General features: G+C 44.0%; 1 protein-coding gene across 1 annotated transcript in view; it reads left to right on the top strand.

Annotated features, from left to right (window-relative positions):
* Window positions 1–10,289: 10,289 nt before the first annotated feature.
* LOC132389686 (NACHT, LRR and PYD domains-containing protein 3-like) overlaps window positions 10,290–26,672 on the top strand; it is a 184,229-nt gene continuing 167,846 nt past the window's right edge. Inside the window, exon 1 of the mRNA XM_059962241.1 lies at window positions 10,290–10,457. Within this exon, the coding sequence (XP_059818224.1) occupies window positions 10,352–10,457 (106 nt within the window). The 5' untranslated portion in view covers window positions 10,290–10,351. The remainder of the gene's footprint in view (window positions 10,458–26,672) is intronic.

Here is a 26,672-nt window from a genome sequence, read left to right as displayed (position 1 = left end):
CCACAGTGTCTTTTAGTCAGATAGAATCTGACGTACGAGTTTGCAGTACTTTATGAGAGGAAGGCAGGAATATAGCATTGTGGTGAAAAAAATCAGCAATGATTGAATGATTTAGCAGATTCGATGGACTGAATCGCTTTATTCTGCTCTGATATCTTATCGTGAATGAATGTTGAGTCCTTCGTATCCCGTATCAGGATTGGTGACGTGTGAGGGACTATTACAGATTTGCTCACTGAGATCCTTTTATTTGTCATCAGCGTTTAAATTTCAGTGAGATTCGCTTTTGAAACATTGAGCAGAAATATTTTGTTCTCCTTTGTATTGCTAATGCACTTTAAAAAGAAAGGAACATGGAATAGTACTGTCGGCCCACAAAGTTGTGCCGACCATCAAACCCTGCCTCCCATATAACCCCCACCTTAAATTCCTCCATATACCTGTCTAGCAGTCTCTTAAACTTCACTAGTGTGTCTGCCTCCGCCATTGACTCAGGCAGTGCATTCCACGCACCAACCACTCTCTGAGTAAAAGACCTGCCTTTAATATCCCCCTTGAACTTCCCTCCCCTTACCTTAAAGCCATGTCCTCTTGTACTGAGCAGTGGTGTCCTGGGGAAGAGGCGCTGGCTATCCAATCTATCTATTCCTCTTAATATTATTTATCTCTCTGGTTAAAGTTAAACCTGATTTATTGGAAGAAAATCCCAGAACTGGAAGCAAACCACGACTGAAAACCAGGGAAGAGCGACAAGTGAACCAGCCCGAGGACTGAGAGCAACGACTGGAGAGAACCCTTCTGACTGAGGGTTTCCATTGATTCAGTCAGGAGAGAATTTGGTGAGTCTCATTTACTCAAACACTGGTCCTTTAGGCATTACAAATAAAGATAGGGAATCGTTGGAATGAGACTGGATATGCCTAGAAGTGCCAGTTATGTCTCTGTCAGACCCAGCCGCTATCTCTCCTGCTCTGGTAGTCTGTTGTTAACAGCGGGCTCTTCAAAGCCATTCACAATCCCTCACAGTGTTTGCTCATTTCAAGGTCTTGCATCTTCTGAAGCAGCTTTTGGTCAATTCTAATGATTCAACACTGGTCCGTTAGATAATACCAATCTGTAAAATGGAAGGTACGAAATAGGTGGAATGGACTGAATGTGCCCAGAAGTACCTGTCATTCCTGTGCGTGACCCAGCACCAATCACTCCAGGTCTGGTAATTTGCTTTCAGAAGCCCAGCTCTTTAAACTCACTCACATTCTCTCAGTGTTTGCTCATTTGAAGGTCTTGCATCAGCTGAAGTAGCTTTTGGTCAGTTCTGATGTTTCCTTGTTTCGTTATAATCATCTTAAAATGAGTTGACAATTTCCTCCCTTTCTAAGAAGCCGCAAGTGCGTCTGCTGCAGTGATTGTAGAAATGCCGAATTATTATGAACTGCAGCAACACGTCATTGGTTCTTCTGGCTATTGCAATCTGCAATGATCTACTTACCCTCGAATGTATCGTCGCGTAGGCCCCTGCTGAGAACAGACCTTCTTAAAAGCAAAATGTCCCAACACTGCATTTTATTCAGTTCTCAGTAGCAAAGCGGAACCAATAATTTTCATTTACATACCTTGGCCTCATCAAGTACTTTTCTGCTATTACATTTTCAGAACCTGTGAACGTGACATTAAGCAGAGGTAGAAATTCAGTTATTTTCCTATGGATGCTGTGCAAGGGCCTTCAGCAAAGCCTTTGACAAGGTGTCACAGGGCAGCTTGACTCGGTGATTAGGTCCCATGCTGTCAAGAAACAGCAAGTTGGATGTTTTCAAAATTAGCTTCAAGGTAGCAAGCAAAGAATGCTGGTTGAAGGTTGAATGGAGGTGAGTAATTAGTGGTGTCCCGCAAGGCTACAAGTTGGGACCTTTGATATTCGGTATTTTATAGCAATGATTTGGATGCGGTTGCACAAGGCTTACATGACTGGTAAGTTCGAAGAATGCACAACATTAGTAGTTGCTGTTCACAGAGAAGATTATCGTTGCTATAGGGGATCTAAATGGACAGTGGGTGGTAAAGAGATTACTAAACCAACCCGAGTAGCAACGGATACATGCAGATGTTGGAGATTATGTGGAGGAAACAGCCAGCGGAAGTGGATGAGGCAGGCGCATTCGCATAATTCAAAAAGCAGCTGGGATGTGTAGATGGAGTGAAAAGGCCAGAAGGGAAATGGGCCCATGACAAGAAATTGTGACCAGCTCGATGGGCACTGTGGTTGGCATTGTCTCGTTGGGCTGAACACTCTGAATTTGAACTCTATTGCTCTGTGAGTCTGTCAGTAGATGCGCCAGGTATCAGCGGACAGACATACAGACATGGTGTGGAAGTTATTATTAAGCGGGAATGTTTGGTCCCCAAGCCAGCTGCTTCTCTGATGCAGGGGATGGAAATACTGTCATATCTGCAAAGTAACACTGCTCTCTCTGAATCACTGTCTGATTTGTTCTGTAATTTAGAACATCACGAGCAGGTGGAGCTGTCCTGCACCAGGACCAAAGTGTAAACAAGACGACGACGCTCAAAAATCGTCAGTCAGAATCAGAATGGACAAAGGTATGATCACAAGGATCTTTGAATTAAACTTGTGTCGCGTTTGTACACAGTAGTTCAGGAGAAGAAACTGACACAGATGTTAACAGAGCATAGAAACTTTTCATCGAGCAGTGTCATTTATCCCACTGGTAAAGCTACCTTAAGTAATTGATCAAACTAACAGTTCTATCGCGTTTCCAAATGACTCTGTCACCTATAAAAATATGATTATACTCAGATCTGTGATTCCAGGTGGAATAAAAAAAAATGTTACAGCCTGGAAACGGGTCCTTCTGCCCATCTAATTCATGCTGATCTAAATGTCTGAGCTTGCCCCGTTTTCCTGCAGCTTTTCCAAAATTTCCTTTGTAAAATTATTCCTTCCTTTTTCCTTCCCGCATGCTCTCAATTTTGCAATTTTATTTGTGTTTGCGGCGTCCTCTGGATGTAGGTAATTTATACCCACCAGCCACCACGTGGAAAAATGCCCCTTTGGTCCCTTTTAAATCTCTGCCCTCAAGTCTCAGACTCCCCTATCCCCGGGAAAAAGACTGTGACCATCTACCCGATCTGCACCCCTGATTACTCTATGTGTGTGAGTAAGGTCACCCTTCAAGTTCCCATGCTCCAGGGAAAACTGTCCCAGTCGAAACATATTACACAAAGAACAGCACCCTAGTCCAGTACCGTAGTGGTCATTCTTCACTACACACTTTCCAGTTTAATCAGCTCCATCCTACAGATTAGCAACTGCAACTACATGCAAAGCTCTCTAAGCGAGACTTTGCCAATGACTTGCATAGTTGTTACATGACGATCATCAGGTGGGGTATAAGAAGGGAATCAGGGGAGCGGTCAGCATAGATCGCAAGGTAATGTTCAGCCTGTGACGCAGGATACCGGACGCTGTGCGTTTCAAGGGAATGGTCAGTCTGTGACCAAAGGGACAAAGCGATTATCGTGTGACAAAGCGATTGGGGAATGTGTGATCCAGCAGACTGGACCATGTGTAAACCTGTAGCTGGTCTGTGTCTTCTGGACAGCAAGTGACTCGGGGAGATTTTAGCTTGTGGAAGATAATCCCGGTGATATTTCCCAGTATCACCGGAAACTGTTGCATTAAGATCCCGTGGTCATCCGTGTGTTCAACTGCTGTGAATTCAGTGATCAGTATTTCTGTGTCTACCCTGTTATTTCACTGGGAGTGAATGTGTCCGGTCACCGGCTTATTGGGATGGTCACCTGGCAGGACGTACGGTTCACACACGCAGCGCAGTTCCACTCCAGATCTGGTCAGCCTGAGTCTCGGCTCCATTGCAGTATGAATCAGTTTTGCTCATCTCTAAATCATACTCGTATAACCTGCAATTCATCACTTATTTCAGTTGGAGAATTGAAACGAGCAGCGATAAGACTGAAGAGGACTTTAACAGGCGGATCATCGAGGGAAGGTGATCGGGACACCAGAAGTAAGGTAACAAAGCCGGGTCAGATTGAGAGCAATGCCCGAATGGCCGCAGAGGAGGATGAGCAAATTCAGCCCAGAAACAGTGACGTCAGAGACACTGATCAGGACCCTGGAACCAGCACAAGTGAGGCGACTATCTGTCGGCTTGGAAGCAAATTAAACATGGAATTGTCAAGTCCCCAACAAGGAGCGGGTGAGTGGAATATGACGGTGATGGGTTCTCAGAATGTGGCAGGGAGGAGGGTAAAGTTGAAGCCTTTTTGGACAGTTGGTCAGATGGGAGGGGGAAAGTGTGGGTGTGGTACATGTGGTGTAGCGGCAGATGTTACCCCACTGCAGGAAATGTACTACCTGCTCTGAGGATTTCCAAGATGTGTATTGGAGGAAACGCAGCTGTCCAGATGAGGAGAGTATTTCCAGGATGTGAATCAAGGGAAATGTATTCGCCAGGATGGAGAGAGTATCTCTGGGAAGTGAATATCACCGACACTCCCGACTTTGATTGCCCATCCAATATTGAAATAGGTGATGGACTGGTTTGCATTAAATGTGGTCCTTCTATTAACCTAGTCCCTAGGACATTGTTGGTTCGGTTTTAAGGCCAGTGTTGGAGATGGGGAATTAATCCATTTTTAAGTCTGTGAGCAGGTTCAAGTCATGTTTTTTTTTGTTGAGTTGGGTGAGATCAATGGAGCCGAGCGATATCTGAGCTCAAGCCTACATTTTCCTTTTGATATACACAGAGTCAGAGTTTACAATCTCTGACCTCCTGGCAGAGGGGGAGGAATATCGACTGTACCAACTGACAAAGTTCTACAGGGACAGACTCAAACAGGCTATTGAAGAAAAGGTTGAAAGGCTTGGCTGGATGTTGACAAAGGAGGGACATTTCAGTAGAGAAGAGAATGAGGTGAGTGTAGTGTGTGTATTGTCACAGAACTGTATAGTGTATGGTGACCAAAATTAATCTCCTTCACGTTCTATGAGTTCTACATGTGAATGGAGACTTTGATCTCTGACTTGTCTCCAGCAGATCTGTTTTCAGCTGTCAAGGTGGTGAGCACTGGGAACTACAGGTTCAGTGTCACCTTTTCCTCTCACACCTGCTGTATTTATCAGTGTGATATAAGAACAGTGTCTGCATATCTGGACTTCCAACAGGCATTCAGTCTGAACCTATTTTCAAATCTTGTCTGAACCGTCGGGCAGATTCATCTCATCTCATTAGTCCAAGATGAATATTAAACTGTCAGATTGAAAATTGGGACAACCGGCTTCACTGCCGTACTTGACGGAGGGAAAACTGCTAACCACATCCGGTCTTGACTCCATGAGTTCCCAAACAATGTGTGGCTGACTTGTTATTTGCCTTGAAACAGGCGTTTTGGTCCATCTATTCCATGCCGGTCTACTTAAACTACCTATTCCCATTGACCTGCACAGGGCCATTGCGCTCTATACCCTTATCATTCATGGATCTATACAGACTTTTCTTAACCGCTTGTACTACTTGCGCTGCTAGCTAGTTTCACACACTTAGCACCCTCTGAGTGAACAATTTTCACCTTTTTACCCCTTGAACATTTCACCATTCACCCTTTACTGATAACCTATTGTTGTAGTACCTCGTTACCTCGGTACAAAATTCCTGCTTGCACTTATCCTATCTATACCCCATGTAATTGTGTACACTTCTATTAAATCTCCGCTCAATCTTTCATGTTCCAATGAATAAAGTCCTGACCCGTTCACTCTTTTCTTATAACTAAGGTCTTCCAGTCCTGGCAACATCCTTGTAATGTTTTTTTCTGTACTCTTTCAAACTTATTTCCAATTGTCCCGTAGATAGTTGAGCGAAACTGCACATAATATTCAAATTAGGCCTCACCAACGTCTTACACACCATCGTATCCCATCTACTGTACACGATATTCTCATTTCTGAAGGTCAATGTTCAAAGAAAATTTCTTTCAGAGCCTATCAACATTTGCCGCCACTTCCAATGGTTTATGGACCTGTATTCCCTGAACACTTTGTTCTTCCGGTCGCTGTGTAAGATCTACCCTGCTTGGTGCATCCGAAGTGCTACATCTTGCACCTGTCTGCATTAAATTGCATCGGTCCCTTTTAAACCCATTCTCCGGTTGGTCTAGATCTCACTGTAAGCTCTTGTAGTCTTCCTCTTTGTTCACTGCACCTTTCCAATGTTGGAGTCATCAGCAAATTTGCTGATGCTGTTAGACATAATTTCAACCAGATCATTGATATAGATGTCAAACAACAACAGGCACAGCTCCGATCCCCGTGACACTGCACGAGCTACAGGCGCCAATCAGAAATGCAACAGTCTGTAGTTACACTCCGGATTCTTCAAAAAAGTTATTGTCTATCCAGTTTACTTCATTATCTAGGATGCTGAGCAACTGAATCTCCTTGACCAACCTACTATACTGGACCTTGTCAAATACCGTGCTAAAGTCCATGTAGACAATATCCACAACCTTCCCTTCATCGACTTTCCTGGAAACTTACTCGAAGTTCTCTAAGATTCGTTAGACGTGAAATATCACGCACAAAGCTGATTATCTCATGTCCACAAAAATCAATAGTTTGATCTAAATGGGAAAAAAGCACAAAAGATAAAATAGATCTGCTGACTAGCTGATATCTCATGATCCCAAAAAATCAACAGGCTGTCCTGAACGGGAAGGGAAAAAACGAAAAAGAAATCTGCTAACTTGCTGAATGTCGAAGTAATGAGAGACAGGGACACACCGTTTCAGGTCACTGTACTTGGAGCTCACAAACAGTGATTGTCTTATCCTCGATCTGACCTACTCAGCCATGAGTGGTATTAAAAAATCAAGTGCGTTACACCCGTGAGCGACTCTGTTCTCATTGGCGCTAAATGTAACTATTTAGACAGGCTTTATCCAAAGGCAAGAGAAGTAATCTGTAAATATGTATACTCATCTATAAATTCATCATTTGAAGACTACTGCTTTACTGGTAAACCTTTAAATCTCCTTCAAAACTGTAACTCAGACATGGTAGCAGTGAAACTGAGGGATTATTTTACACTGCAGTGGACCATCAGGGAATTATGCTGATTTATTCCATATTTATTGTCCATTATTCATGTTATGAGAACCTTTCCAGTTCCTTACTTGTAACTCTTCTTGGAGATCAATCATTCTAACCCAGGACGTCATTGCTCTTATTTCTCAGAGTAATGTCCTGAGCACATCCATCTTCAGTTACATCCTCGATTACCTTAATTCCATAATGGGTGTATGTTGCTTGAAGGTTATTCAACGTTTAACTCATAATTCTTCAGTTAATCAGGAAGCCCATGCCTACATTCAGGAAGTAATCACCATTTTACAGCATGAGTGCCAGGCTGTAACCATCTCCATCATGAGACGGCCACACTGATATTCCTTAATGTTCTGTTGTTTTTACACATCATAAGACCATAACGCATAATAACACAAATAGGCTATTAGGCCAATCGATTCTGTTCCGCCATTAGATCATGTGTGATTTACTATCCCTCTCAACTCCATTCTCCTGCCTTCTCCCAGTGAACTTTGCTGACCTGATTAATCAAGAAGGTACCAACCTCTGTTTTAAATATACCCAGTGACCTGTTCTCCGCAGCTGTCAGTGACAGGTGCATCCAAGATCCATTCCCATCAAAATCTGGTTTAATATCACAGCTTCTGTTAGTTTTGATTCCTCTCTGGACTTTCCACAATGCCATCACATATTTTCTCTCATCAGGAAACTAAAACCGCTCACAATATGCAAGTGTGGTCTAGCTAGTGCTTGTTCTTATATTCTACTCCTCTCGTAATTAATGCTAACATTTGTTTTTGCCTTTCCTACACCGACGCAAACTGCACGGAATCCTGCGCTAAGTCTCCTGAGACTCTTTACAACTCTAAAAAAATAGTGTACGTCTTCATTATTTCTGCCAAAGTGTATACCCATGCACCTCCCTGTACTATATTCCAATTGCCACTGATTTGTCCATTTTTTCATCGGCGTATGTCCTCCCGCGAAATCCCTGCTTCCTCAACGCTTGTTCCCACTCCCCATATCTTCGTAATGCGCGCAATCTGGGCCATAAAACCTTAAAATCATTGACAGAACGGAAAAAGAAACTGTCCCAAAACCAACCCTGCAAAACACCTCTGGTCACCATCATCCAACAAGAAAAAAGTCCTATTTGTTCCCATTTTGTGCTTCCTGACAGTTGGATAAATTCTGTCTGGAGAATAACATGGATCCTCTATACATGTTAGTGTCTTTCTTGTCCTACGGTCGGCCCTTGTCTTGTTAAACGGCGTCATGTGGGGCACCTAGTCAAAGGTCCTCGGCAAGTCCAAGTGAACAAGTTGCACTGACTCCGTTGTCGACCCAGCATGCTATTCTCTCAAAAAGTTCCAACAGTTCCGTCAGGCAAGATTCCATTCCATGGATTTTGGTCTTTTGTATCATGTGCGTCCAAATACCCCGAAAACTTATCATCCATTATCGACTGCTGGCATCTTCCCAAACGCTGATCAGACTAACTGGCCTCTAATTTAAAATGGTCGGCCCTCTGGAACCATTTCAAAGTCTAGTGATATCTTGAGCGATCATTACTAAATCTCCACAATCTTTATCGAACTCCTGTTTCACAAGCAATCGGGTGCGATTGGTCTGGACTTATCTATCTTCAGAACATTCAGCTTCCCGAGCCCCTTCTCAGTAATAACTACAAATACACTCACTTCTGCCGCTTGACATTCTGAAGTAAGTGGCACGTTCTAGTGTTTTTTTTTACAGTGAAGACTGACGCAAAATACGTACTAATAAATTCCGCCATTTCCTTGTCCACTGACATGCCTCTCTACTGTCATTTTCCAGTACCCCAATATCCACTTTCCTCTATTTCACTCTTCATATATCATACGAACCTTTTGTTAAGCTATTTTACATTATTCGCTTTCCTACCTTCATATTTCATATTTTCTCTAATTACAGAATTTTCATTGCCTTCTGTTGGTTTGTAAACATACAAGCCCTCCAGCTTTCTACTATATTTTGTAATATTCTGTGCCCTCGCCTTTGCTTTTGTGATGCTTTGACTACCTCGTCAGCTACAGTGGATCATCCTCCCTTTAGAATAATTCTACATGTTTGTGATCATTTGTCCTGCGCCTTCTGAATTGGCTCCGAGAAAAACCGGCCATCCCTGCTCTGCTCTTGACCCCGTTAGTGTCATTTTCTAATTTACTTTTTTGCCCAGCTCCTCTCTCATACCTCTGCACTTCCTTTATTCCACTGAAATACTGATACATCTAACTTTCCCTTCTCCCTCTCAAACTGCAGTGCGAGTTCCTTTATTTTATGATCACTGCCTTTTAACGGTTTATTTACCTTAAGCTTCCTGATGAAATCCTGTGCAATACACAACACAGAACTAGATCCGCCTTTCCTATAGCGGGCTCAATCATAAGCTTCTCTCAAAAGCCATCTCACAGGCATTCTACAATTTCCCTGACTCAGGATTCAGCACCGACCTGATTTTTCAAAGCTACCTGCATATTCAAATTCCCCCAGGATAATTTTATCATTCACATTCTTACATGCCCCTTCTCTCTCCCGTTGCAATTTGTAGCTTACATCCTGGCTACTGTAAACAGGCCTGTATATAATTTCCATCAGGGTCATTTTCCCTATACAGTTTCTTAACATCTATATCGTCCAATCCGATATCAACTCTTTCTCAGGACGTTTCATTTTTAATGACAACGGAGTCAACCCAATACTTTCACCTACCTGCCTGTCCTTCGATTCAATATTTATACTTGGATTTAAGCACCCAAATATGATCTTCTTTCAGCCACGATTCAGTGATGCCCACCATCCAGTTTTTGCTCCCTTGCTTTTTGCTTTCCCCTATTTTCCGCTCATATTGTCACATCTTATTGATGTAATGGTGCACATTGATGAACAAGTAAATTAATCCAGTTACAGGATGTCACTAAATCTTTATGTTTACGCACTATTGATTTAGAATTTCCTTCAGGTACTGTTTCTCTGTTAATGACTGAACCCAGAGAGGATGAGGCAGCAGCGCAGTGACTGCATCTGTACGGAAGCTACTGGGACGATGAACAGATATTTTCCTGCACATTCCCCATGTTTTTCTGTCTGCTCCACGATAGATTCTTTGTTTCCCTCTTATAGAAAGTCACTGAGCTGACAGAGAAGGGAAACCGGACAGAGAGTTCCAGACTCTTCCTCAGTTTGGTGATGGGCAAAGGCTCCCGGGCCCGGAGGGCGATGTGGGTATCCTTTGTGAAGTGGAGGACTGAGTTACCGAAGTTGGACAGAATACTGAGGGAAATACAGGAGCTCGGTATGTTAAAAACACGCACTGAACACAAGGGCACATTGGAATTAGCAGTTTTAATTATTTTAGTTCTGTTTTCATGGACTTGTTTTTTATTTAAACAGGTCCCGATCCACAGGAATACATGACCATCGCCCAAGGGTTATCTCAATTACCCCCTCAACTGAACGGTGAGGGATGAACTGCAGAGTTCAAACCAGATCTCAGTGAAGTGCCTTGGCAGAACCTGGAAATCAAAATTCACCATTAATCACTGATCTCTTTTCAGGTTTCAATTCAGAGAATCTCTCGTTGCAGCCTGAATATTCTGCAATGTATTTTTCTACTAATCCAGCTGTTGGTTCTGCTGGAGCCTTGAATCCAGGTCCTCCCCCTGTGGGACTGCCCACACACCCCAGGCAGGTTCCTGATACACTGTATGACCCAGTCCAGGTGACTTTCCTATCTTCAGACCTTTCAGATACGGAACCACCTTCTCCTTCGTAATAGCAGCTGCACTCAAATCTATTCATGGATGCCCTTTACATTTTGTAATTCTGCTAGTGACTTCCACAGATGTCTGACATTTCCTTTACACCCATTACTACATCTACAACATCATTTTTCAGTAGTCCAATGTAGACCCTCTCACTACTTTTACTCTTAAAAATATTTTGGCTTCCTCTTTTTTTATTTTTGACCATACCCCCGCATTTACTGCACATTTCATGTGTATATCTAGGGGAATCTACATCATAATTGCCTCCGACATGACTCACGCAATAAATTCCAGGCATCCACTACCACGTGAAAAAAATCTACCCATGTGCTGTAAATTTACCCCATCTCACCCTAACCAAATGCACTCAGGTACTAGACACCAGTCATATGTGATAACAAAACAACAACAAAATTCAGACTACCCAAACTCTTATCTCTCTGTTTTATACACATCTGTCAGATCTCTAGTCTAACTCCAGAATAAACAAACCCAATTTATCAAACTTCTACTTGTAACACATGCCACCGAATCCAGGCAACACCCTGATGAACCTGTTCTGCACCCTCTCCAATCCTTGAAAGAGCTGGACAATCAGAAGTGAATACAATACTCCAGATGCTCCCTAAAACCATAAGATCCAGGAGCAGAATTAAGCCATTCGGCTCAGTGAGTTTGCTGTTCAATTCCTCTCTGCCCCATTATCACAGTAAATGTTGACACTCTTCCTAATCAGGAACATATCAACCTGCCTGCATTTTAAATATACTCAACTGCTTGTTTTCCTCAGCTGTCCATGACATTAATTTCTCAGATTCACCACCCACCGGCGAAAGAAATTTCTCCCAGTGTGAGTCCCCGCCAGGCAGGATGGGTACCAGTGTTCCCAAGCATGATAATTTTCTGTATGAGCCTCCCATGTGGGATCTTGTCAAACACCCAACTAATATCCAAGCAGACAATATCCATGTGTAACTTCATCCATCACCTTTGTCCCCTCCTGGAAGAATTCAATTCCTGGAAGAATTCGCTGCTGATCCCTAACCCACCACAAACATTCCCCCTTTCATATTCCCATGGGGCAGAAGATATAAAAGGCTGAAGGTATGTACCACCAGCCTCAAGGACAGCTTTACTTCTGCTTTTTAAGACCACTAAATGGTCACCTACTATGTTATTATTGGCTTCTTAATAATAAGACAAATTTTATATATAAAATTGTATCTCGGAACTAATTACCGCTCACTTAGATGCCCACAAAAGACATACAGAAGAGTGGTAAGAATACAGCTTGGGTATGAACGGATTTAAGGAACAACTGATAAAAGATTATGTAATTCTATAGCAAGACCTGGGAAAGCAGAAAACTTTCAATATTATATAGCCTATCAAAAAGCATTTGATTCTGTCCCTCGCCTGTTTAAGATAATTTCCTAATATGTAAGATGCACGCAATCTTTGTGATTTTTTTTTATTTTCAATTTTTTTATTAAATTAAAAAATATCAGGATAGATACAAATCAGGGAAGTTATATCAAATGCATATTTCAATAAAAGTACTAATAAAGAAAGGAATATACACTGTCAAAATCATGTATAGTATAATATTAAGTGAATATAAAAAAAGAACCGTAGCTCCACTTAATAATTCATAAAAAAGGCACAAATTTCTATTATTGAGAAAGAAAAAATAAACCACTAAACTAACCAAAAACAAAAAAAAAAGAGAATTGGGCAGTTCATTTTGAGGATATAATTACCAAAGAAAGAAAAAATCTTTCTGGTGAAATCTGAAATTTCGCAGAGAAGAAAAAAAGTTACCTAAAAAAGTACAAAAAGAAAATTAGAGCATATGGAAATATTGAATGAAAGGTCGCCAGGTTTGCTCAAAGTTAATAGATGCATCAAGCGTCCGACTTCTAAATTACTCCAAGCTTAAACATGACATAATGGCGGAAAGCCAGAAAAAAATCAGAGTGGATCGATTGGGAACAAAATATCTCTCCTGGCCAATAAAGTTGAAAAAGATATCATACGTTGAGAGGAAGCAGGAACATTTCTTGCTTCCTTTGGAGTTATCCCAAAGATTGCCGCAAGTGAATTAGGTTGTAGGTCCAAGCATATGATTTTTGCTAACGTTCAAAAAACTTTGTCCTCTCTAGTCATATCCACCTTTACTGTTTTTTTTTAAACTATCAATTCTGGATGAGGTCTTTTTAACATGGAAAATTAACGGAATAAAAACTTTTTTAGATTTGTTTTTAAAGAATTGTTTAATGTCTTTTTCGCAGCTATTAGATGAATATGATATATCTAATGCACGATTTTTTAGATATTGACAAGTTAGGAAATTTTTACACGATTTGTTACCGAATTATCTATTTGTTCATTTACCAAATATGATAGATGCTATTTTTCAGCTTAAACCACTTCAGAAAGTATCGATGGTTATTATATATAGACAACCTTGTATTCGCTCTGGAAAATGCCACCTTTTATTTTGGTGACAGTGGTTGTTCCTTTGTGGTTGTTAATAGGGCGATTATTGTATGCCAATGTTTCATTAGATATTGTAGAAATTTATATATTATAAATTATATTATAATTTATTATAATTATAATTAATATTATGATAATATTATATTTACAAATTATGTCTAATGATAAGGTTAAATGTGCTTGGGAAATGGAACTGCAGGAGTCATTTTCAGCTGGTCAATGGAATAAAATTTCTCATTTAGTTCGCAATTCATCTCTCTGCTCCCGTCACTCCTTGATTCAGTTCAAGGTAGTGCACAAGACGCATATGTCAAAAGATAATCTAGCGCATATTTTTTTCTAATATAAATCGGACCTGTGATAAATGCAACGTGAGGTGGCTACTTTAACTACCTTAAAGTTTTGGTCTTCTATAAAGTTAAATAATTTTTGGACAGATGTCTTTGTGAAATTTCTACAACATCTGATGAAGCATTGGCGTCCAATAATCACCCTATTAACAACCACAAAGGAACAATTACTGTTATCAGAATACAAACGGTTTGTATTTTGTAAATGGAGGCATTTTCCAGAGCAAATACAAGGCCCAGTATGGTTTTGTCTAGTTTTAAATCCGCTTTCTAATTTACCGAAACGGACAAAAATCACTGCATCAAATCAGAAAAACAAAATAAACGAATGATACCTTGACACAGCTTCACGGGGATGATTGGAAATTAGCTGTTCTTGCATCAGTAAAGTAAAAACAGTTAATTCAAATAATGGAACTAATTTCTAAAGAAACCATATATAGCATATATAGCTATGCATGTCTGTGGGATTCTATGAAATAAAATTAAATAAGTTGTGTAGAAATAGAAATAAAAAAAGAGTTTAGTGAGTCACTATCGATGGGTTCAATGTCCATTCAGAAAATGGATCTCAGAGGAGAAGTTTTTCCTGAATCGTTGAGTGTGCGCTTTACTCAGATCCTGTACAGTACTCCCCATGAACCAGACGGTTCATGGGGAGTTAAACCTGTAGAAGTTAAACCTGTAGAAATATTCGAGTGATGTTGGAAACTCCTGATGAAATATAGCCACTGTTGTGCCTTCTCAGTAGCTGCATCGATATATTAGGTCCAGGTTAGATACTCGGAGATAGTGATAGCCAGGAATTTGTAATTGCTCACTCTTTCCACATCAGATCCCTCTATGAGGACTGGTGTGTTGTGTTCCCTCATCTTGCCTTCTCTGAAATCCATAATTAGCTCTAAGGATATATTTTAATCAACGCAAGGAGGATTCAGCACGCCATACAGGCATAAGCATTCCTGATAAAGGGTACACATCACTGAACGGAAATGAAAGCATAACCCATAAAAATAAAGACACTATCATAAGAGAGGATGTTAACCAATGGAAGAGTGTCCTGGCTTGCGTATCTAGTCAGCTGGGACGCAACATCCATGGTCGACTCTGATAGGCGGAAGCAGCATAATACAGTGCCCCACACTCCACCTGCCAGACTGATCAGTAGCAGTTGCCAAAACTTCACCACCCTCTCCACACACACGATGTACACTAGTGAGACGCTTAAGGAATCACGGAGATTCCTTTCCATCTTTCCTCCGCTCGTCCATCACTGAGACTGAAAACTAAACCCATTTTCATTCTTGTTGTTCCAATGGGTTATCAATCCGAAACTTCACTGTGATTCTCTCCACAGTTGCTGCCCGACTTGAGTGCTTCCCGCATATTCTGTTACTGTTTTGATGCAAGAGCAGTGGACACCTGTGACTCCCCAATGTGTAGATTTGCCAAAATGCAGTATCCTGCTCTCCATATTTCCACACCAGATCAAAATTAACATTGCCTGTTAATGATGCAAACAATGCTTTAAATATAGTGAAATCTATAACGGGAGTGCAGAAAGGATTGGAATAGAATAGCAGGGGAATGCTCACCTTCACAAGTAATTAGTGTCAGAATATGAGGATTGGATATTTTCTGGGACTTTCATCACTGTCAACTCTGGTGTCTGTGAACAGAATCTTAAATTGTCCTAATATCCATCGAAATATGAATTTAATTCATGTAATCTCAAACACTGAATGTTGAAATGCAGTTATAAAGTTCTTTGTCAGTAGAGTTATTTAATTTTTTGACAACGTTCTTTGTTTCCATGGAAGATATTCAACAGAAACACAAGCAGACTCTGCGGGTACAAACTGCAACACTGAGAGTGAACACGATCCTGATGAGGGAGAAGGTGAAGGTTTTCCAGCTGGTTGATCGATACGTTGAGCTCACGGTCATTTCTACTGTTCGAGATCGGACACTGGTGGAACATGAGCTCCTGGCAAGAGGCAGACAGCATGAAGAACTGAGAGAGAGACATCTCCGCAGAAAGCTGGAAAAAATCCGGACTGATCAGTTGTTCCAGAGCAGCTCTTCCCGGAGTAAATCCAAATCTGGGATTTCGGCAGCAGTGGCCGGAGTCCCGGGGATCGGGAAAACAACAATGGTACAAAAGATTGTTTACGACTGGGCCAAGGGGAAAATATACCAACAGTTCCAGTTTGTCTTCAGTTTCAAATTCCGGGATTTAAATTTCATTAACTGCAGACTAAACCTGAGGGAACTGATTCTTGATCAGTATCCTTACTTTGGGAATATCCTGAGAGAGGTCTGGAAGAGCCCAGAGGGATTGCTATTTATATTCGATAGTTTGGATGAATTCAATGACAAAATTGTTTTTACTGACAGTGGGACAGACATAGAACCTCCGTCCACATGCACAGATCCTGAATTCAAGTGCAAGGTGTCTGACATTGTGTACAGTTTAATCCAGGGCAAGCTGCTCCCAGGGTGTTCAGTGCTGGTGACCAGCCGTCCCTCTGCGTTACATTTATTGGAAAAGGCTGAGATCAGTGTGTGGGCTGAAATCTTGGGATTTGTTGGTGAGAAACGGAAGGAATATTTCATCAGGTATTTTGAAGATCAGACTGTGGCAGCTGCTGTTTTCAAACACGTGACGGAGAACGAGATCCTGTATACGATGAGCTGCAACCCCTCCTACTGCTGGATCCTCGCTCTGGCACTGGGCCCCTTCTTCACACAAAGAGTCAGGGACCCGCAGCGAGTTCCCAAGACCATCACCCAACTGTACACCTACTATATTTACAACATCCTGAAAAACCTTGGCCTTCAGATTGAGAACCCCCGTGATGTGTTACTCAGGATTGGTCAGATGGCCTTCAGAGGAGTGTCTGAGAAGAAGATTGTGTTTGCAGATGAAGATTTGATCAAGTACAATCTGCAGCCTTCCCAGTTCCTGTCCGGGTTCCTGATGGAGCATTTGGAGAGAGAGGATTCTGCCCGGGGCATAGTGTACACATTCCCACACCTCACCATCCAAGAGTTTGTAGCTGCAGTCGCACAATTCCTGAATCCACATCCCGGGGATATCCAGAAATTGCTCACTGAAGCCCAGAACACGACAGATAGGCGATTTGAGGTATTTCTCCGTTTTGTTGCTGGTCTCTCCTCCCCAATGACAGCTCGGGGCCTGGAGGAGATTTTGGGTCCATTTCCAAATGAAACAACCTGCCGGGTGATTGACTGGGTGAAGGAGGAGGTTAAACGCCAGAGTGGAAACACAGAGAGTGAAGCTGGTAAAAGGAGCCTCCTGAACACATTGCACTACCTGTTTGAGTCTCAGAATCGTGGACTGGCTCAGGCCGTACTGGAATCTGTGGAATCACTTTCATTCCGTGAAATGACACTGACCCCAATTGACTGTGCGGTCCTGTCGCATGTCATCGGACTCTGTGATACAATAAAACACCTCGTCCTGGAGAAATGCCACATTCACTGTGAAGGATTCCAGCGGCTGGGACCCGGGCTGCACAAGTGCCTGGACGTGAGGTAGCTTGATTTATCTCTCACTCTGAACTGTGAATTTGTTCCATTGTGTTGTTTCAATGTAAAGGGATTTGAGAAAAATTGTAGTAAATCAGATTGTGAACAATTGTGACAAATGATCTGGGGATCGGTCAGTAATTCCCCAAGGACGGGAGGGTTCTGTGGTTCTTTGTGAAGGGATTTTGGATACTTCAGCAGATCAGTGAACAACGCCCATTGGGTTAATGGTAGTAAATCACAGGAATGGCCGTGTTTCTCGCTGCCTGTGACATGTCCATTGACAATGTTCCTTCTCACTGTTACTGACACCCAGACTGACACTGACTGCAGCAGGTGGGTCAGAGATTCACACCCCCTTCCCGGTGAGAGACAAGAGACCGTCAGCAGACTGTCTCAGTGAGAAGGAAAGAAATATCATTGTGAGATTGTCCTCCCCGGCCCTTCCCCGTGTGTGACTATGACCATCAGTCCACCTGTGTGACTGTGCTCATCTCAGGCCGTACTGGGATCTGTGGAATCACTTTCATTCCGTGAAATGACACTGACCCCAATTGACTGTGCGGTCCTGTCGCATGTCATCGGACTCTGTGATACAATAAAACACCTCGTCCTGGAGAAATGCCACATTCAGTGTGAAGGATCTCCTCTCCTGATTGTGGGCCACAGTTCAGACCCACCCCTCCCTTGCAATCTATTTCTGGATCATCCCATCTTATTGGATTATCTTTTCCCTTCGGTATACTCGTGTGCGTCTTCTCATCCGCATTCCCTTCCTCCTGCAGGATCTGTCTTCCTATCCCGTTTCCTGAGGTGGGATCTCTTCCACTGTCTTCCATCGACATGGCCTCATTCACAAATCTTCCTCACTCTGACAGTTTCTCCCATCGTTCATCCCTGCACTTTCCGACCCTTTCACATCAGGTACACTTTTTTAGCCATCGGGGAATGAGACAGAATATGTGGGGTTTACAGGGTCACACCGATAGACTAAATTGCTGACATTCGGTGAATACGATGGAGCTGGGCAGTGAGTGATATTGACAGTGATGGGAACTCCGATCAGTGATTGACTGAAGGGTTTACTGTTTCCTGAACTATCCGAGTGAGAGAAATTCCGTCAGACACACGGTTTGAATCACTTTGTTCATCAATCTGTCTGTTTGTGTTTAGACTTCGGGAGAATGACGTGGGAGATTCAGGAGTGAAACTGGTGTCTGCGGTTCTGAGGAACCCGGAGTGTAAAATAAATAAATTGGAGTAAGTACCAGACTGTGGGAGATTGTGTTTACAGTCAGTGGGTGTCTGACACTGAACATTAATGTGATCAGTAATTATCTTACTGATAAACATTGGGGATTTGTACCGTCTCCTGTCTCTCTGTGTCCTTCACCCTCACTCTCTCTCATCTCCAGGCTGAGGGGAGTCGGTCTCACATATTCTGGTGCCGAGGATCTCGCCTCCGCTCTCAGTACAAACCCATTACTGACAGAGCTGTACCTGGGTGGTAATAAACTGGGAGATTCAGGAGTGAAACTGGTGTCTGCGGCTCTTAGGAACCCGGAGTGTAAAATACAGAAACTGGGGTAAGTACCAGACTGTGGGAGGTTGTGTTTACAGTCACTAGATGTCTGACACTGAACACTAACGTGATCAGTAGAAAGAAAGAAACAGAGAAAATATACAGCACAATATAGGCCCTTCGGCCCACAAAGCTGTGCCGAACATGTCCATATATTAGAACTACCTAGGCTTTACCCATAGCAAACTATTTTCTGAGCTCTGTCTATCTATCGAGGAGTCTCTTAAAAACCCTATCGGTTCCGCCTCCTCTGACGTTGATGACAGCCCATTCCACACCCTCACTACTCTCTGCGTAAAAGGAAAACTTACCCCCGACATCTCCTCTGTAGTTGCTTCCAAGCACCTTAAAAATATGTCCTCTTGTGCTAGCCATTTCAGCCCTGGGGAAAACCCTCTGACTATCCACATGATCAATGCCTCTCATTACGTTGTACGCCTCTCTGAAGTCACCTCTCATACTCCGTCACCCCAAGAGAAAAGGCCGGGTTTACTCAACCTATTTTCCTAAGGCATTTTTCCCAATCCAGGCAACAACCATGTAAATCTCCTCTCCTCTATGGCTTCCACGTCCTTCTTATAGTGAGGCGACCAGAACTGAGCACAGTACTCCAAGTAGGGTCTGACCAACGTCCTATATTGCTGCCACATTTCCTCTTGGCTCCTAAATTCAATTCCACGATTGATGAAGGCCAATACACCATACGCCTTCTTAACCACAGAGTCAACCTGCATAGCAACTTTGAGTGTCCTATAGTCTCTGACTCCAAGATCCCTTTGATCCTTCACTCTGCCAAGAGTCTTACCATTAATACTATATTCTGCCATTATATTTGACATACCAAAGTGAAGCACCTCACATTTAACTGGGTTGAACTCCATCTGCCACTTCACAGCCCAGTTTTGCATTCTATCAATGTCCCCCTGTAACCTCTGACAGCCGTCCACACTATCCACAACACCCCCAACCTTTGTGTCATCAAGAAATTTGCTAACCCATCCCTCCACTTCCATATCCAAGTCATTTATAAAAATCACAAAGACTAGGGGTCCCAGAACAGATCCATGAGGCACAATTCTGGTCACCGGCATCCATACAGAATATGACCCGTCTACAACAACAATTTGCCTTCTGCGGGCAAGCCAGTTCTGGATCCACAAAGCAATCTCCCCTTGGATCCCATGTCTCGTAATTTTCTCAATAAGCCTCGCATGGGGTACCTTATCAAATGCCTTGCTGAAATCCATATACACTACATCTACTGCTCTTCCTTCATCAATGTGGTAAGTCACATCCTGAAAAAATTCAATCAGGCTCGTAAGGCACGACCTGCCTTTGACAAAGCCAAGCTGACCATTCCTAATGATATTTTGCCTCTCCAGATGTTCATAAATCCTACCCCTCAGGATCTTCTCCATCAAATTACCAACCACTGAAGTAAGCCTTACTAGCTTATTATATCCTGGGCGATCCCTACTCCCTTTCTTGAAAAAAGAGAACAACATCCACAACCCTCCAATCCTCCGTAACCTCTCCCGTCCTCACTCATGATGCAAAGATCATAGCCAGAGGCTCAGCAATCTCCTCCCCTGCTTCCCACAGTAGCCTGGGATACGTCCCGCCATCTCCCGGTGACTTATCCAACTTGATGTTTTCCAAAAGCTCCAGCACATCCTCTTTCTTAATATTTACATTCTCCAGCTTTGCAGTCCACTGCAAGTCATCCCTACAATCACCAAGATCTTTTCAGTCACGAATACTGAAGTGAATGATTAATTAAATACCTCCTCTATTTCCTCCGGTTCCATACACACTTTTCCATTGTCACACTTGGTTGGTCCTATCCTCTCACATCTTATCCTCTTGCTCTTCACATACTTGCAGAATGCTTTGGGGTTTTCCTTAATGCTGTCCGCCAAGGCCTTCTCATGGCCACTTCTAGCTCTCCTGATTTCATTCTTAAGCTCCTTCCTGCCAGTCTTATAATCTTCCAGATTCATATCATTACTTCGTTTTTTTTTAACCTTTCGTAAGCTCCTCTTTTCTTCCTGACTGGATTTACAACAGTCTTTGTGCACCACTGATCTTGTACCCGACCATCCTTTGCATGTCTCATTGGAATGTACCTACTCAGAACCCCACGCAAATATCCACTGAACATTTTCTACATTTCTTCAGTCCGTTTTCCTGAGAACATCTGTTTCCAATTTATGCTGACAAGTTCCAGCCTGATAGCCTCATAGTTCTCCTTACTACAGTTAAAGGTTTCCCTAACATGCCTGTACCTATCCCTCTCTAATGCTATGATAAAAGAGATAGAATTGTGATCACTATCTCCAAAATGCTGTCCCACTGAGAGACCTGACACCTGGCCAAGTCCATCTCGCAGTTCCAGATCAAGTACAGCCTCCCCTCTTGTAGGTTTATCTACATATTGTGTCAAGAAACCTTCCTGAACACACCTAGCAAACTCCACCCCATTTGAACCCCTCACTCTAGGGAGATGCCAATCAATAATTGGGAAATTAAAAACTCACACTTCACCAACCCTGTTATTATTACTCCTTTCCAGAATCTGTCTCCCTATCTGCTCCTTTATGTCCCTGTTACTGTTGGGTGGTCTGTACAAAACACCCAGTAGAGTTATCGACCCCTTCCTGTTCCTAACTTCCACCCACAGAGACTCCATAGATAACCGCTCCATGACTTGTTCCTTTTCTGCAGCCGTGACACCATTTCTGATCAACAGTGTCACAACCCCACTTCTTTTGCCTCCTTCCCTGTCCTTCCTGAAACATCTAAAACATGCCACTTGAAGTTATCATTCCTGCCCTTGCACCATCCTAGTCCCTTTAATGGCCATAACATCATATCTCCAAGTGCTGATCAATTCTTCTAGGCTCATATGCTCGTAATACTCCTCACATTAAAATAGACACATCTCAAACCATCGGACTGAGCGCGTCCCTTCTCTATCACCTGCCTATCCTCTTTTACGCACTGTCTCCAAATGTTCTCTATTTCTGAGCCAACCTACCTTTCCTCCATCACATCACTTCGCCCCCACCCAGCACGTCTAGTTTAAATTCTCCCCAGCCGCCTCAGCAAACATCCCCGCCAAATATTGGTCGCCCTGGGATTCAAGTGCAACCCGTCCTTTTTGTGCAGTTCACACCTGCTCCAAAAGATCTCCCAATGATCCAGAATTCTGAATCCCTGCCTCCTGCTCTAATCCCTCAGCCACGCGTTTATCCTCAACCTCATCCTATTCCTATTCTCATTGCCACGTGTCACAGGCAGTAATCCCGAGATTACCACCTTTGTGGTACTGCCTCTCAACTTACTTCTGTACTCTTTCAGGACCTCTTCCATTTTCCTGCCTGTCATTGGTACCAATATGTACCATGATCTCTGGCTGTTCTCCCTCCCACTGTAGGACATCTGAAACATCCCGTACCCTGGCACCTAGAAGGCAGACTGCCATCTGCGTTTCTTTCCTGCATTCAAAGAATCTCCTTTCTGACCCCCAAACTATAGAGCCCCCTATCACTGCTGCCTTCCTCTTCCTTTCCCTACCCTTCTGAGCCACAGGGCCAGACACTGTGCCAGAGGGACGGGGACTGTCGCTTCTTCACCCCCGTAGGCCACCCGCCTCCAGCAGTACCCGAACAAGAGTACTTATTGTCAAGGGGTACAGCCACTGGGGTATTCACTAGTAACTGCTTCTTGACCTTCCCTCTCCTGACTGTGACCCATTTCTTCAGTCTCCCGTGGCCCCGGTGTGACCACCTGCCTGTAACTCCTCTCTATCAACTCCTCGCTCTCCCTGACCAGACGAAGGGCATCGAGCTGCATCTCCAGTTCCCTAACTTGGTCTCTAAGGAGCTGCAGCTCGACACACCGGGTGCAGATGTTGCCGTCCGGGAGGCTGGGAGTCTCCAGGATCTCCCACATCTGACACCGAGCACAGAAAACCAGCCTCACACACATACTCTCTGTCTGTATTGTAAACAGATAACCAACCTCGCCTCCACCCTTTATCTCCGAAGCCCCGTTGAGTCAAAGCCTTCCTACTCTGTCTTCCGCTCCTCTGACGCTCGCTCTGTAAATCTGTCTTCCTTTTAAACTCTTCTCGCTGTTCTCACTGGCCGACTTGCGCAGTCGTGCTGAAGAAAATAATCAATAATTGTGTTACTGATGAACACTGGGGATTTGTACCGTCTCCTGTCTCTCTGTGTCCTTCACCCTCACTCTCTCTCATCTGCAGGCTGGACAATGTCGGTCTCACAGATTCTGGTGCCGAGGCTCTCGCCTCCGCTCTCAGTACAAACCCATCTCTGACGGAGCTGGACCTGAGTTATAATAAACTGGGAGATTCAGGAGTGAAACTGGTGTCTGCGGCTCTGAGGAACCCGGCGTGTAATATACAGGAACTGTGGTAAGTACCAGACGGTGGGAGATTGTGTTTACAGTCACGGGGTGTCTGACACTGAACATTAATGTGATCAGTAATTGTGTTACTGATAAACACTGGGGATTTGAAGTGGCTCCTGTCTCTCTGTGTCCTTCACCCTCAATCTGTCTCATCTCCAGGCTGATGAATGTCGGTCTCACAGATTCTGGTGCCGAGGATCTCGCCTCCGCTCTCAGTACAAACCGATCACTGACGTGGCTGATGCTGGAATCAAACTCGCTGACAGACCGATCTGTCCCTGCTCTCCGCCGCCTCATACTGACCCTCCCGAGTCTGGAGTGGATCTGGTGAGTGTTTGTTAATGTTCAATGTGATAAAATATCCGCGTTTCCGCGGGTTTTCTGGTGATATTTGTCTGTGAGTGTTCTTGAAACATTAACCCCGGTCCCCTGTTACTGACACTGTCGTGTCATCTGTTTCAGGCTTGTGGAGAATCTTTTCAGTGAGACCGGGAGGAAGGATCTAAGATCTCTGCAGGAACCCAGACCCGAACTGAGAGTGGATCTGTGAACATCTGAATGTGTGAACATCCCCGTCCGGGGGTTGGGGACTATCTGGCCGATTCCCCGCCCTCCCCTTTAACTAAACCTTCCACTTTAACTGCCCTTTCCACTTTAACTCCCCGCTCACATTTAATGGCCACGCGCCCGGGGAAATTCCCAACAGTTTTAACGGAATCGGCTCCAGTCTTGAGCTCATTGACATCGGAAGCGTTCTCGTAGTGACGTATTTCCGCCTGTTGTCCAGTGGCGCAGCTTCCTCCGAATATGTGGATTCGAGTCTTCCCACGTGACCGTGATCTCAATCAAATGCCATTCTTTCCCATTCATTCACACCATCCGCACTCCCAATGACACCACCCCTTCCCATTCACTCCAACTATCCACATTCCTAACGGTACGCACTCTTACCCATTCGTTTGCATCGTCCAAACTTCCAATAGACCCCACCCCTTCCCACTCACTTCCACTGTTTGCCTGCCAGTGGGCCCCGCCCCTTCCCATTCACCCCCACCGTCTGCACCCCTTCCCAATCATTCCTGTCGTCCGATCTCCCAGTGGGATATGACCCTTCCCATTCACTCACACCATCTACCTCCCAATGGGACTCCTTTCAGTTCATTGCCAAGGGAAATGGGATCTTGGAAATTGGCGGGGACGCTTGAGTTCTGTATTGGACAGAACTCGGAGCGGGGTTAACGAACTCTGACGGGAACGCCGATGGGTTTATTAGTCACACGGAAAGTCGAGGGTCGTGTAGATGTTGACGGCTTTGTAACACTGACGGTGGATACGATCAGACGGAAGGACCTTCGGCACGACTTCCTGAAGATGGGGGGAGGGGTGGGTGTGTGCGAGAGATGTTTATGGTTTCCATGTCCCAACACCGGGAGATTCATTGCACCCGGTTCCCGGTGTCCACATAACACACAGGAAGTTATGCAGGGTACGGTTCCCGGTCTCCCTATCGAGTGGAGGGTGGTCGAGTGTGTCTGTCCTGAGAGGGGCTGCCGATTGAAAAAAATGAATAGGGAGGGAACGACAGAAAGCTTTAGAATGGTCACCAGGAACGGAGTGAAAGGTTGACTGAAAATGGTCTCCGGGGAGAAAGTGATGGGCTGAGTGACAATGGGTGCCAGGGAGGGGGCGATGGGCGGAATTAAGTTGGCCGTGGTTACCTTGTTTCTGATGGCCGTCAGGGAGGGATTGATATACTGACAAGAGAGTGGGAGAGAGAGGCAGAGTTAAATTGAACCGACAGGGTGGGGATTGTGCACTGACTGAAAATTATCACGGGGGGGGGACGGGGAAAGTTATTTGCTGATTAAATATTGGGTTCTGGATTAAAACCAGAATATAAAATTAATACCAAAGAGAGAATGACGCGCAAATATAACTTTGTCTATAGGGAAGAGGTGACTCGCGCTTTGAAAATCGTGTCCAGGGAGGGAGGGATGCACTGAGAGAAAATGGACGCCAGGAGGAGACAAATCAGAGGGAGTAGCGGCCAGATCTGAAATAGTCTCTGATACCTTTGTTACAATGGCCGACAGGGAGAGAGTGATGGACAGACAACAGAGCGGGAGAGACGCATCGGGTAAAGTGGCCGAAATGCAGTCAGTGGCCACATTGAGAAGAGAGAGGGGTAATGGGGCGATGTAAAATGACCTATTGCTCTGACAGAAAATTGCCGTTGCTTCTCTTAAGCTGTCTGACGGTTTGTGATACCTTGTTTAAAGTGAGCGCAGGGGAGGGAGGTGTTGAGACGGCGATTGAATACGGCGTCAGCATCGTTAATTTTGTTGGGAAAAAGGGAGAGATGTGGTGACTGAGGAGACCCCGTTCGGCCGGGTTGAAACGGGACCAAGGAGGAAGCGACGGCTTGGATAAAATGAACGGCAGAGAAGGAGTGAAGGACACGTTGAATTCAATTAATCCCACCCTACAAAAACTCATTTCAGGGAGGTAACGCCATCAATTTGCGGGAGACTCCCGGAACTCCCGGGAGAGGTGGGATGTCTGCAATAGAGTAGCTCCTTAGCGGCAAGTCAGCTAGTTTAAATAGCGTTAGCTATGCTGATGAACGAATGACACACGTTAAACTCACCTCAACAGAAATGTAACCCAGCAGGAGCAATAGAAAAGACACTGTTGCAGACAGTGCAGCGAGCAACACTGTCATTATTTTGACCCCTAATTAGGCAGGGGTAAACTTCAGTGTAGTTTGGGGTGAAGTACGTTTTGTATTTTCTGTTTTTGCAATACTCTGTCATGGCGCGCTCTCTCTCTCTCTCTCTCTCTCTCTCTCTCTCTCTCTCTCTCTCTCTCTCTCTCTCTCTCTCTCTCTCTCTCTCTCTCTCTCTCTCTCTCTCTCTCTCTCTCTCTCTCTCTCTATCTCTCTCTCTCTCTCTCTCTCTCTCTCTCTCTCTCTCTCTCGTTCTCAAAAATAAACGATTTCCGTGATATTTTATATAAATTGCGGGCGTCAGGGAGCCGCTAACAATATGCGGGAGACTCCCGAAACTTCCGGGAGAGATGAGATGTCCGACGCTTCACTTGAAATGGCCGCTGGGGAGAGAGTGACGGCTTTAGCAGAAGTGAGCATAAGAGAGGGAGGGACGCGCTGATTTAAAATGGGCGAATCCTTGGTTAATGTGGCCGCCAGGGATGGAGTGAGACACTGACTTACAATGGCCACTGTCACACACAGAATCTATGGCGAAAGAACATGCGGTGCCCCTGGATACAATCCCGGGATCGAGTGTGTTATTGATTGTAATAACCGT

The sequence above is a fragment of the Hypanus sabinus genome, unplaced genomic scaffold, assembly GCF_030144855.1.
Source record: "Hypanus sabinus isolate sHypSab1 unplaced genomic scaffold, sHypSab1.hap1 scaffold_625, whole genome shotgun sequence".
Taxonomy (NCBI): domain Eukaryota; kingdom Metazoa; phylum Chordata; class Chondrichthyes; order Myliobatiformes; family Dasyatidae; genus Hypanus; species Hypanus sabinus.
This window is presented reverse-complemented; position numbering and strand designations above follow the sequence as displayed.